The sequence below is a fragment of the Myxocyprinus asiaticus genome, chromosome 37 (genome assembly GCF_019703515.2).
Source record: "Myxocyprinus asiaticus isolate MX2 ecotype Aquarium Trade chromosome 37, UBuf_Myxa_2, whole genome shotgun sequence".
In the NCBI taxonomy this organism is placed as follows: Eukaryota; Metazoa; Chordata; class Actinopteri; order Cypriniformes; family Catostomidae; genus Myxocyprinus; species Myxocyprinus asiaticus.
Genome location: NC_059380.1, coordinates 20,039,365 through 20,053,406, shown reverse-complemented (window position 1 = coordinate 20,053,406; position 14,042 = coordinate 20,039,365). Strand labels below are relative to the sequence as shown.

Sequence of the window (14,042 nt, the reverse complement as noted above, 5' to 3'; positions counted from 1 at the left end):
CTAAGCAAACAAGCTTAAAGTTCAGCTTAAAGCTTAAAGAGAGTTCACCCAAAAATGACAGTTTTCTAATCATTTACTCACTCCATGCTATCCTAGATGTGTATGAATTTCCTTCTTCTGCAGAACACAAACAAAGATTTTTTGAAGAGTATCTCATCTCTCTAGGTCCATACAATGCAAGTGAATGGTGATCAGACTTTTGTAGCTCCAAAAATCACATAAAGAAAACATAAAAGTAATCCATAAAACTCCAGTGGTTAAATCTATATCTTCAGAAGCATTATGATAGGTGTGGGTGAGAACAATATTTAAGTTCTTTTTTACTATAAATCTCCACTTTCACATTCACTTTCAGATGGGAAAGTGAAACTAAACAGGCACCACATGTGACTTTCAGATGTAAAACTATTATTCTAAAATAAATAATAAAGAGTAAATGACCCTAAACTTTTGAACAGTAGTGCAGGTCGGTAAGTGACCACCTAGCAACAACACAGAACACCTTATCAACCACATAGTAATGCCCTGTCAACCACCCACAACACCGTAGTATTGTGGTGGCGAGTTTTGCACAGGAAGGCACGACTCACATTTTCTTAAAAATAAAAGTAAAAATCTAGTTATTAGATCTACTGCTTTGCTTCCATCACCAACTCTATAGGTGGTTATAAAAATATCTGCCCTGGACAGCATCCCTTTATATAAAAATGCTGTGTCAATAAATATTTTGATTACTCATACAAAAACTGCCCATCCTACTCTGTCCTATTAACCTAAAATAGCTCACAAGCTACTGGCCAGCAGCTCACACTTAGGTAACACAAAACTGCTTCATTCACAGTTTTCCAATTCACATCTTCTATTTTGGAACATCAATTTCAAATTGCTGTTTTAAAAAGTTTTGGACAGCACATATCAGAAGGCTGTCAAGCTAACAACAACACAAAAGCATGCTGTAAATACCAGACAAAATCAATGCAAGAACTTTTTGTGTCACTTGTCCCATAAGTGTTCATTACAATATGGATAAGAGTTAATTACATGATCAGATACAGGGAAATGGCCTTAAGATCAGAATCCAAGCAGAAAATAGACAAAAACAGAGAGGAAGAATTCATTATTTAACAAAAGTGCATATAAAAAATGCTTCTAAAATTACTTTCGGCTGACCTATTCCAATCCTGACGGATAAAAACAAGTCCCGCCTTATATTTTTTCCTACTGAAAATCCGTTTCACTCAGAAAAATGTTACAATACAGAAGCAAAATGGGCAGCGAACAGCGTTTTAATTAATGCTCACAAACTAATGCTGCACTGGCTTGAGGAGGTAACCATAGCAACAATTTGCTCCTAAAAACCATTATGTTAAAGGTGCTTCCACGTGACTCGCGTGCAGCATCAACGGCCGCTTTGACCTCCACATGAAAACAGCTGCAGAAAAAGTCTTGTTTTGTTTTTAGTGCTAGCATTACCCAATAACACGTTATCAGAATTGCGTAGTAATCAATTACTGTCGCTTCAAAAGTTCAGCAGCAACTGGGTCCATTACTGAAACTGTTTGAACTTTGAGCGCTGAGTTACGCAACGCATGATGGAAGCACAATGCAGGGGCGGGGTTAACGTTGAAGCTGATGCTTCACTCCACAGAGCTCAATGTATTTCTTAGTGATGGGGAGTCGACTCTGACTCGTCCTAGAATCGGAGTCGACTCTAATACAGGAATCAACTCTTTTGTTCGACTCCGTAACTTACGAATAGGATGTTGTGATTGGCTAAAATAATGTGATTTGTTTTTCCATAGTCATGGATGACATGTAGAGTCAGCTTCTCCCGTCCCACTAACAGTTAGGGTTATGATTTGGGTAGGACAAACTGACCAGGAGTTACAGAAAAACTTTAAATTACAAAGCAGCATTTTGACGTACTAAGCAGTGGCTTCAGCAAGCTATTTATGAGTGAAAATTAATTATGATTTTTTAAATTGTATTGATTTTCCGCTCATGCCTGACAAGCATGACGGCTCTAAATTTTGAAATTTAGAGGAATTTTGAGTCGGGAATTGGAGTCAACTCCAAAAAACTCGAAATCGAACACCCCTAGCAACACTGACAGTTTAGAAATATTCTGCCAGTTTGATGCTTTAGTTGTGCAATCTGTCAACCTTGAGTGTGCAAACTCTCTCACTGCAAAAAGGTGCTGGTTTTCTGAAAACACCAGCAAAAAGATATGTCGGAGTTTAGCGACGATGGGTTGACTTGTCCTTCCTATTGTTCACATGAAACTTATGCCACTAAGCAAGTTTTAAAAAGTTTCACGGACTTGCAAAAATGGCCAAAAATTTTTACATTTTTATGAAAAGGCACATTTTGTTCAGGTCAAGTGGTGTAACCTTGAGAAAATGTCTTGATATTTTTGACTCGAAAATTCATGTTATTTATAAAAAATAAACTAGATTTTTTAAAGATTTCTTATTTTTAACACCTCAGACAACCTTATTTGTCAATGACCCATAAGCGTCCCCCTTGAATTTTTTTTTCAAATCGACCATTGATAATAGGTATCATTTCGCACACTGTGAAACACAAAGTGCCAAAAGACAAGTGTTTGGTCTGTAACTGTGACATAAACTGTGTACATCGCCGTCACAAGTTTAAGTCTAATGTGCTTTTGCTGAGCAGTGCAATAATATATATATATGCATACAGAAGATTACAAAGCCCTATTAAAGATGTCCTCAAAAAACAGTCTGTTTAATCTAAAGAGTGTCTACAGGAGTCACTTAGCCAAACATTTACTCAAGGAAGTCATTATAGTGTTGATAAACTTAGTTTGTGGGATAACGACACAAGAGCAAATCAGAAATGAGGATTGGGGACTGGGTGGGGGTGAAGAGGCATGACAGTTTTCAGTGTATCAACAACTGTTAAACAGAAAGGAACAAACAGCATCCACCCAAAAGCTAAATACACAGACTGCTCCTCTTGGATACAAAAGGAGCACACAACAACAGTGTGTGCACTGGCATCAGAATACATGAAGTACAATAATCTATCTGCAATATACTGAAATATTTGTAATATACTGTGTGACAGCATATGTATGTGAAATCGTATGGAAATAATTTACAGGCAGTTGTCCAAGGTCTAGGGTCATAAGAGACACACGTACTGTATAGACAACATTCTCAGTTAGGAGGTCTTATATACAGTATGTGCTTGCTAGGGCATTTCCAATACTTGCTAATATGTTTTGGGTGGTTGCTTACTGGCCTAAGTCAAAAGAGCCTACCCCTTAGTTTCTATGATTTTCTCCCAAATAATCCCCAGGGTTCATGCTTCACTCTGTCTTTTGAATTTTTTAACATGTTTAATCAGTCTTCAGGGGAAAATAATAAGTCTGATCACTTAAAAAAAGAGAAAAATTACACCTCTCTTCAACAAGCATATCACTTATGTCCAAAGCATAAACAGTGCTGGATGAGTTACGCACTAAAGATAAATAATTATAGCTAGGGGCTTGTTTAAATCTTTAAGCCCAGGTATGAGCATTAGTAATAATGATGACAGCAAACTCTTTCACATCTAATTTCTGGTGCACCCATTGAAAAACTGCTTCAGCATCTTGCTGTGTCTGAGCTGTACCATTCCATGCCAAAGGAAATGACTTAGGTTTTGCAAAGAAGCATCTATACACATTTCCCGATTGCACATATTTCACTTACTCAGTTAACCTATAGCAGGTTTAGTGAAGCACATTAACAGTTTATAGTAACAGTGTTTTATCGACATGTTCTCCAGCTTGAACAGCTTGGCTAAATATTGCCTGCCGCAATTAACATTGAACTATTACTGCCCATAGAAAGCAAGCGGAACACCAAATTTTATTAAAAAGAGAAGTTTGTATACATTTTTCTAGTGATCGTGGCTGCAGTAATTCGTCAAATGATGGGCAAAAGTGTTATAACTGGACAATATCTAGACTTGCAGTGTGGACAAGTGCACTTTTGGCCATTTAAAAACTCTAATCAGGTGTCTGAATCACAGTACTAAAGTGATGCTGTCCAGTAGGAATGGGAAAAATATAAAAATAAATATTGATTTTCAGATTAATCATGATCTTTATTTAAACATTTCCCTATATTGATCCTTTAAAGCCCAAGATCGATCTTTTACTATTACTTTAAACAAGTTAGCTTCAGTTTTGGTTTTGTTGATTATCAGTGTTGGGGGTAACGCGTTATCAGTGTTGGGGGGTAACGCGTTACAATTAACACACGTTACGTAATCAGATTACTTTCGTGTAACAAGTAATGCAATATTTTTTTATTTTAGACCATAATATTTTTTACTTTTAGTTACTTTTTAAATAAAGTAATGCGTTGCTTTTGTACATCTCTACTTTCCCTGTATTGCGAGAAATCAGGAGTAAAAGTGTGCAACCTTCGGGGAGGAGATGTAGTGCATGATGGGTATTGTAGTTCTAAATAGTGTGAGGCCAGAGACGAGTCACTTCTATTTAAATGAATGGGAAAAATTGGAACACCCAACCAAGAAGCTCTAGCACCCAACAGTCAATGGATGTAGAAAGGAAGTACTGCCTTGCAGGTAAAAGAGCCAATCACCAATTAGACACAGACATCGCCTGTCAATCAACTAACTAACGTGCATGCGCATTAGCTATAAAAGCCTGGAAAATTGCATGTTTTAGCATAATATGAGGTCAAAATTCAGTTGAGTGAAACGAGATTGATTCATGTGTTAATACACACAATACAAAACTCAGTAAATGCGTTTAGGCCGAGGGATTATAAGACTAGTCTTCCACTAGCCACGACATGATACACGGGGTGAAATACTCACTCAGTTCACTGACTTATGCAGTCAAACTGCTCTGTGTTACAGCTCCCCGTAACTGGGAGAATGGGATGAGAAAAGCTGACTCTGGATCAGTGGCTCTGTGCAACGATCTACATTGATTGTGTATGCAGAGAAAATGTCTTAGTTTCTAAAAAGATTCTCCATTTTTGTTTTATAATAAACAAGTAGTTTGATTCATGAAACAAGCCGTTTTTATGACATTTTGGTAGCAATAAAAATGATTCCATTCAAGTTGTATCAACATGCGCCTTTGAAGGTGTATGCCATCAACCAGTGCTGTCTGTATGCACCGTGGATCAACTCAAAACAAGTGTGCACTAAGATGACCTAAGTGAAAAATATTATTTTATTATCAGACACATTCCTTGAACATGTTAGGCTGGCATTCCCCACTGAATTTTATCCTGACTTTTGAAAACCTTCTTAAGTTGACTCTGACATTGTCGATGGGCACAGCACACGATGACATATCTGATGCAGATTCAAGTGTTGGACTTTGCTGCTTTAATTAAGACAGTGGTTATTTTTCATTATTCATATTGGCTGCCATTTTGATGGGAAAAAAAATCATGCATATTCATGTTATTGATTCTTTATTATAAATATGATGTGAAGACCTAATTTGGAAATATCTGTATGTTTACTATGTTGTTTTGACATGAGTGTTGTACAGTAGCTAGCATGACCTGTAATGTCTCTTGTATGCAATGCATGGCTTATTTGTTTGGAATGCCTAGCATTGCAGAAGAGAAAGTGGCTGTGAGAAAAAATTAACGCAAAAATAATGCAAAAGTAACGTAACGCTTTACTTTCCATAAAAATTTACTTTTAATTAAGTTACTCTTTTAGGGAGTAACACAACATTCTAATGAGTTACTTTTAAAAGTAACGTTACCCAACACTGTTGATTATTATATCTGTTAAATAAACAGCAATTGAACTGCATAGTTTAGGCCCTTTTGTAAAAAAAATAATTAATTAATATTTTCGTAATTTGGGAGGTTAGAAGGTTCCCTGTATAAATAACGGCATTAGCTGAGAGATCATTTCTTTCATATTTAAGCAAAATGGACATTATAAATGAAATATAACCAAATGAAACAAAAGCAGAATCGAATCTAATCTGAAAATCTGTACAGATACCCAGCATTACTTTACAGTCCCAGCAAAGTAAGCCAGATTGCAACCGCCTCAAAATAGCACTCAGAACTGGCCTGAGAAACTAGACAAAAACGTAGTCAGCATGTGCAAATAAATGACGCTTTCAGTGGCCACAAGTCATTTGTGAATCCCCCCCAATATGATTAAAGAGTTTATTTAGTCAAAGGCTTAATGGGGAACTGTGTTATTCAAAGTGTGAGTGAGTCGTGGTGCACATACTGCTACACAACATGAACCAGGAAAGCCTGTGGAATTTTAACAGACCAACACAGCTAGACAAAATCTCCCAAAAATCTTTTCCACTATATTGAACATTGAGTCTCTCAATGCTTACACATTTACCCGCCAGATTATTAATAGAAAATAAAAACTTTGTTTCCATAGCAACAGTTATAGTCCATATGAAAAGTGTCTCCTCCTGTTGCCAAGACAACCAACCCACAATGAACTCACAGTTGAATGATGTAGAGAGCTGTTGATCTATCCCTAAACAAGCCTGGAGAACATACAACAATAATCTCTAGCAGAATCATCATACCCATTCAGACTGAGGGTGCACGTGCCCCCTTAAATTTTTGAGCCAAGAGGATTTTGAATAGATTATTAAAAAAAAAAATTAAAAGTATTTGTACCTTCGATAAGTAAATTAAATCTTTATTCACATGCCAAAAATTTGTCAGTCCAATTGAGTCACATGTTCTACTTTAGGCAGTGTCCCGTGGCCGCTTTGGAGATCATAATGATGGGGAGATTCTAGCACCAAGGGAAGCACAGTGTTATGGTAATAAAAACGAATTAATTGCATCAACCTCGGTGCAGTTAACGTTTGCCAATTATGGCCCAGATTTACTAAGATCTCAAAGAACGGGTGCTAATTTGCTTGTGCAATCTTTGAAATTGCGTGTGCGCGGTGTGGGCGCTTTGTGGGTGATTTACTAAGAAAAATCGCACAAATAACTGAAACCTGTTTAGCGTACAGGTGTGTATCGACCGCCCTTTATTATGCACATTTGGAGGCATGCCTCTAAATTGTATATTCATTTAGATGAAACACGCAAAAATTGCAAAGACGTGCTATTTTGCGCATCTAAAAAGACGCAATCTTTAAAAGACTAGTTAGTAGATCAGCTTGGACCATTTTTAGCATGCTATCATGTTTGCAAATGTTTTTATATATGCAAACCTTCAGTAAATCCAGGCCTATGTCTGATATCTGTGGAACGGTCAATCAAATTTTTGTTTTGATCGGCCGCTGTTCATTTCCTTTGGTGTTGAAGTGCACTTGACAGGTTTTGCAGTGTCTTTACACTCTCTTTTCCTTTCTTTTCTTTTCTTTTCTTTTCTTTTAAAGAAAGCAGCAGCTTATTATTTTTTCAGTGTGAATCCTCTCCTTTCTAGTCATTCTAAAATCTTTAAGTAATGAGAGGCGGTTTTACATAGTTCCTCTGTAGCCACGGGTTCTGTGTTTTCAATCGGAGAAATGTGTCTCAAGACTGCAGAACGGATCTTGCATGACTGCACACACTGCACAAGATGAAAATATTTTATCGTATAAAATATATATTTGATATTTTCACTGCTGCTGCTTCTCAGACCATCTCACAGAGATTAATCAGCTGGCATTTAGCTCTTATTCAGTTCGCTTAAGCACAGTCTGATCTGACTGATTGCTCCCTGTTCCCTATATAGTGCATTGCGTGACAATCATTTTCATAAAGCGATTTCATATTTAGGCTTAGTTCTATTTGTGGTTAATCTATTTTATCGAGAAATAACACACTCATGGAGTACTACAAGTTTACCATTTTATTTAGTTACATTTCTTAGTTTTATTAATTATCACTTATACTGAACTTGGAATACAGTATGTACAGTAATTGCCTCATTCAGAGATAGGGTACATGGTTTCACTCTCTATTGAGCTGAAGCAGTTGTTGGCATCATTGTGTTCAGGCACCTTTTGCACCACCTCTCATGTTGTGTATGGAAAAAGCCTGCACAAAAAAGTGACATAAAACTGCCAGAAGATGCAAGAAGAAGAAAACTGCACCTCTTAAAATATAATCAAATGCAACCATTACTGATAATCATTTATTATACAAACAGCTGCAATTGTAATTGTTTTATTTAAAAAAGGAGTGTGTGGGGGGATTTTTTAAATCTTCAGATATGAGAAAGACAAATTAATCTTGTGGACATTTACAGTAAACAGTCTTAAAGGAACAGTTGAAAATGGAAAATAATTTACTCATTTACCTGCCAGGACATCGGGGTTACACCCCTACTCTTTTCGAGAAGTGTCCTGGGATTTTAATGACTATAGAGTGTCAGGACCTCAGTTTAACGTCTCATCCGAAGGACGGTGCCTTTTTACAGTATAGTGTCCCCATCACTATACTAGGGTATTAGGACCTACACAGTCCGCAGGGTGAGCACCCTCTGCTGGACTCCCTAATACCTCTTCCAGTGTTTATATTTAGGGCCCAAACACAGAAAGTGTGGAGGCCATATTGTTCTTCTAAGGATTATTATTATTATTAGGGCCCAAGCACTGAAAGTGTGGAGGCCCTATTGTTCTTCTAAAGATTCTTCTTCTTCTTATTATTATTATTATTATTAGGGCCCAAGCACTGAAAGTGCGAAGGCCCTATTGTTCTTCTAAGGATTATTATTTTATTTTTTCCAAGGTTTCGGGGGCTTTTGGGGCACTTATCATGCTCAAAAACTCATGAAAATTTGCACACCAGTCAGAGTCGTCGGTCATTAGGGCTTGGCAAAAGTTCATACATGGCCGTGTAGAGGGGGCACTGTAGCACCACGTAGAAGATAGACATGTTCTGGGGTGTCTGTAGCACATCCCATTTGAGCTAAAGTCACCAAACTTTGAACATATATAGATCTCATCAAGCCAGACAACTTTCATGTTGACGGTGATAAGCTCCACCCAACAGGAAGACGGCCATTTTTGATTGCTTGAAAAATGCATGCACTGGATTTTGAAATACTTCTCCTAGGGGATTCATGTTACAGGTACCAAATGTGGGCAATGGATTTTTGATATATCGAATGGTGTTGCCATGGTGGGGCATTAAATGAATGAGAATGGGAAACAGGAAATGCCTCAAATCTTCTGTGTGCAAGGTGTGATTTAGATCAAAATTGAGATGTATGTTTAGTTTTGGGGGCTAAACACATAGATATGACTATTTTGGGACACAGCCGTAGAGACTTTAAAATAGTACTCTTGTATTTACCCAAATTACTTCAAAATTTTTTAGAATAATGTTAAATGCCAAGTGCATGGGTCCTTTTCCAACCGGTGGCTTTCATAAAACAATGCAAGATGGACACATGCATTTGGCATTTAACATTAGCATACCTTCTGCGTGCATTGTGTGATTTAGATGTATGTAATAGACCTTTTTCACACTAAGGGTTTTGGAATGCGGAAGTAAAGGTTTACAGGGTAAACTTCGACAGAGGTGAATGGGAGTGAATGGGAGATCACAGCAAATACTATTTTCACTTACCCATTTGCTCCAAGACCAAAAGAAAAAATCCACTACTATGTTTGAATGACTTTCCAGAAGAGGAAAAAAATAGAGAGCGGTGGATTAAGACTGTAAAGTGGGAGAAGATGCCAAATTGACTGTCACTCTCTCAGCAGCTGCAATAAAAAACCCTCGCAGCTGTCGTAATTTGTTTTTTAAAACTAATTCCAGGGTAATATAACACAAAGCATAATGTTATAAATTTACACTCAATATTTAAAAAAAATTTATAATATAAAAAAAGTTTGAGATTTACGTTGATAAATGAGGCGGAAACATGCCATCACAGTCTGTGAAAAATGTCTATTGAGCTGCATGTTTGATAATGGGAGATGATCGCAAGGATGTGGCTATTGTGGGTCACGGTCATAACCCCACCAACTGGCAGCAGAAAGTGTGGCACCTAAAACAGACTTTGAAATAATCCTCTTACATTTACCCAAATCGCAGCAAGACACTGCTGATGGAAAATTGTGGAAGTATCCTTGATATCTCTAATAGTGTTGTTATGGCAATGGATTAAATTACATGGTGTTGTAGTCAAACTGGAATGGTGGCATATATCTATTACGCATTGTATGATTAGGGTCAAAATTTACATGAATGTTCAGTTGTTATGGTGTCCATCATGCATTGTTTTCCAAAAGCCGATGGGTGAAAATGGACCCATGGTGCTTGGGCCCATCATTGCTGCTTGCAGCTATACTTAGTATTATTATTTTCAAGGTTTTCGGTATTTTTGGGGTACTTAACATGCGTGAAAACCCTTGAAATTTTGCACGCACATCAGAGTCATCGGCCATTAGGGCCGGGCAAAGTTGTGGTACATGTAATATATATATGTAAATTGGTACATATATCATACTCATCAAGCTGAACAACTTTCATACTCAGTCATTAGCTATGCCTAACAGGAAGTCGACCATTTTGGATTATCTGAAAATCGTAGGCTCTGAACTTTTAAATACTCCTCCAAGGGGATTCATGTGACTGGCACCAAATTTGTGCAACATCATGTCAAGACATTGCAAATGCTAAATTGCAAACAGATTTTTGATATTTTGAACGGTGTCGCCATGGCAAAGCAATAAATTTATGGCAAAAAATGACAAACATGAAGTGCCATATATCTTCTGTGTGCATTGTATGATTTTGATCAAAATTCAGCTGTGTGTTTGGTAATGGGGGATGATCATATTGATGTGGCTATTATGGGTCACGATCATAGCACCACCAACTGGCAGCAGTGAGTATGGCACTTTTAAAGACATTGAAGTAGCCCTCTTGTGTTTACATGAATTGCTTCAAAATTCTTTAGAATAATGTCAAGACACTGCTGATGTAAAATTGTAAAGGAATATTTGATAACTTAAATACTGTTGCCATGGCAATGCATTGTTACTATTCCTTTCTTCGTATATCTGGGTGTTTTTGAGGCACTTGGCATGCTTAAAATTTCATGAAATTTTGCTCATACATCAGAGTTGTCGGCCATTAGGACTGGGAAAATGTTTACACATGGATATGTAGGGGGGGTTCTTTAGCAATCCTTTAAAATGGGCATGTAACGGGGTCTCTGCAGCACCCCCATTTTCACCTAGAGTCACCAATCTTGGTACATATATTGTTCTCATCAAGCCGAACAACAGGAAGTCGGCCATTTTGGATTTTCTGAAAATCGCAGGCTCTGAACTTTTAAATAATACTCCTAGGGGATTCATGAGACTGTCACCACATTTAGACAACATTATGTTAATATAATGTCAAATGCATGTGTCCACCTTGCATTGTTTTCCGAAAGCCACTGGGTGGAAATGGACCCATGATGCTTGGGCCCATCATCGATGCTTGCAGCTATATTTACAATTGTATTTGTGATCTAATTGATTACTGTTAATACTAGCCATGATTTGTGTGTCAGTAGATGAAAATGATTAATAATACTTACATTCTCTATCATTTAAATTTAAATTCATTTAAATTCTGATGAGAATCACATTTTCTATGCTTATAAAAGGAGCATGTCACTGTCATAGAAATCTGCCTGGCATTCATTAAGGATGCAGTTAATGCACAAAAGAACGTAATTTTCAGTCTTCTAATTTATTGCATACAGTCCATTTACACTACCAACTTCTTATGAATGTGCTGTCTTTGTTTATATCACTGGTGCTTGACAGGGTATGTACAATATAATAGGACGCAGATGGTGGAAAACCCAGAGAAGAACCTTCAAATTAAATTGCACTTGATACAGCACATATGCACATTGCACTCTTAAAATAAGGCCCAACATTTTCATTTGTTGGTGAACTATTCCTTAAATAGCTTGTCCCACAAAATGCTGCAAGACATTATTTTCAACTTAACGTTTACTTTATAAATGCACTAATACATCGGCCAAACATTGGTATTGACTGCATCAGATTTATTAAAAATTAGCAGATTATTTGCTGTGAAAAAAGGGCAGAAAACCTTGTGTTGTGTGTAAAACATATTTTTTTACACACAGTAGTCCAGCAACCATGGATGGCATTTCCACATTTGCAGTCGCATTTTCTCAAAAAATACAGAATCAAACCAACTGCACATACAGTACATAGTGAATAAGAACAATTTTCTTGAGTGGAATTACTTTGAATTTGGTGACAATGACAGGAGAGTTGCAATTTGCAAAAACTTTTGATATAACTAATTTGATTAATCTCCTTAAAGCTTGACGCAGCAAGGAATATGACTAGTTTGTTAAAGCTAAAGCGGAGGTTACTTCAGCTAATAAGGGACAAGCTTCATCATCCAGAATTCAGCTGCTGTATCTTAAGAAAATTAAAAAAAGATCTTACCAATTTAATGTGAGCCTAACAAGAGGCTATTCATAATTCAGTTAATATGTAATAATAATGTGCTTTTTGTTTCAATGTTTTGTTTAAAACTGAGGCCAGTTACTCTGAAATATGGAAGACATGTAGAGACATAGAGAAAAAAAAATGTTATTTAAAAATTATTTCATAGTTGTTGAATGAATTATCAGTCATTTAAAACAAGGTAACATAAAAAAGCAGAACCACCAAACTATTGTTAAGGGCAGATTTGGTTTTAAATAATCGGATATCGCTTCGGCACATACAGTTTGTACTGGTGCATCCCTAGCTTATACTACAGTGAACTAGTAGCAAACACTTTCTGCATTCTTACTAAACCACACTAATAAGAGCAGAGGAAACCAGACCGTCCTGATCTCCTCTTTAAATAAATGAAAGCATAATTTCGCCTTCTACCTCTGTCCCTGACCCTGGCTACAGACATGAAGTCACATAAGTTTCCATTAATATTGCTGTGCTCACAGAACCCAGGCCTGGGATATGGAACCCAAACATTCCCATTGCTGTCACTGTATGAGCAGTAACCAAGGGTCAACTCACACACCCAAAATCTTAGCAAGCCACAAAACTCACCCCTAAGACTGGCCCCCAGACTTTAAACTGGCTCTGAGTAAAGCATGTTGAAGTGTTTTTAAAAAACAGACTGCCAAAACTCTTAGAGGAGTTGAGAGCAATGCTCTTTGTGTTAGCAACAAACACACTGTGTACAATTGCCTGGACAGTTTTATATCGGAATGACGGCCACAGTAGAGCATTTTTGGGCATGGGAAGATGGAAATGTCTCCAGGTTTGTTTTAAAGGGAGCTTACTCTCTACACTTCTGTGGCATTTAATTTTTTTTACTTATAATAGTTTCTTACACCTAAAACAGCAGTTTAGTTAAAATGAGCTTGCTTTTTTCTCCTTCTTTCCAGAATTAAAATGTATATTCCTTATCTACTGTATTCCCTATTAAAATTCCCATAAAAAGCTACATTTATTATTATCAACCATCATGACTGTGTGCTAATCAAAGGTAAGTGCATATGTGGACCAACACAAACAAATCCTCAGTACAAAATAATTATGTAATTCAATGCAGACAGTTATGATGAATGTCAGGAAGAAATGACTTTCATCAGCTGAAATGTAAACAGTAGCTGTGGCTGTGGTGAAATGTTCCGTTACTTACGTTCCCAAAACTTCTTTGAAGTCATAGATTTCCTTGATGCTGGATGTTTTCTTTTTCCAGGAATGTTCATCCTCTCCCAATGGCATTTTGCTATGATCAACGATTGAGAAACTGGGAGAGAAAAATAAAACCAGTCAGTTACAGATTGGTGATATTTTACGGCCAAACCTGACATTTTAATGTAAACCACTCTGAAACTAATGGAAGTTCGGCTATATTCTAAAAAACTTTGACCTGCAGGACTATTCACTTGGACCTTGATCTCACCATGTGGAAATTTTTCACGGCTGTGTCATAATTTACAGGTGTCATGGAGCAACTCTATATATGATACACATGATGTGTTTGTAAAATACTCAGGGGCGAATTCACTGGCCAATTGCAAAACAATTTGCATAC

At 37.0% G+C, this 14,042-nt stretch overlaps 1 protein-coding gene across 2 annotated transcripts in view; it reads right to left on the bottom strand.

The window, feature by feature from the left end:
* Positions 1 to 14,042, bottom strand: part of LOC127427951 (calcium/calmodulin-dependent protein kinase type 1-like) — a 70,462-nt gene that overhangs the window by 43,923 nt on the left and 12,497 nt on the right. For both annotated transcript variants that reach the window (XM_051675925.1, XM_051675926.1), the window contains exon 2: positions 13,644 to 13,754. In XM_051675925.1, the coding sequence (XP_051531885.1) occupies positions 13,644 to 13,729 (86 nt within the window). In that variant the 5' untranslated portion in view covers positions 13,730 to 13,754. The remainder of the gene's footprint in view (positions 1 to 13,643; positions 13,755 to 14,042) is intronic.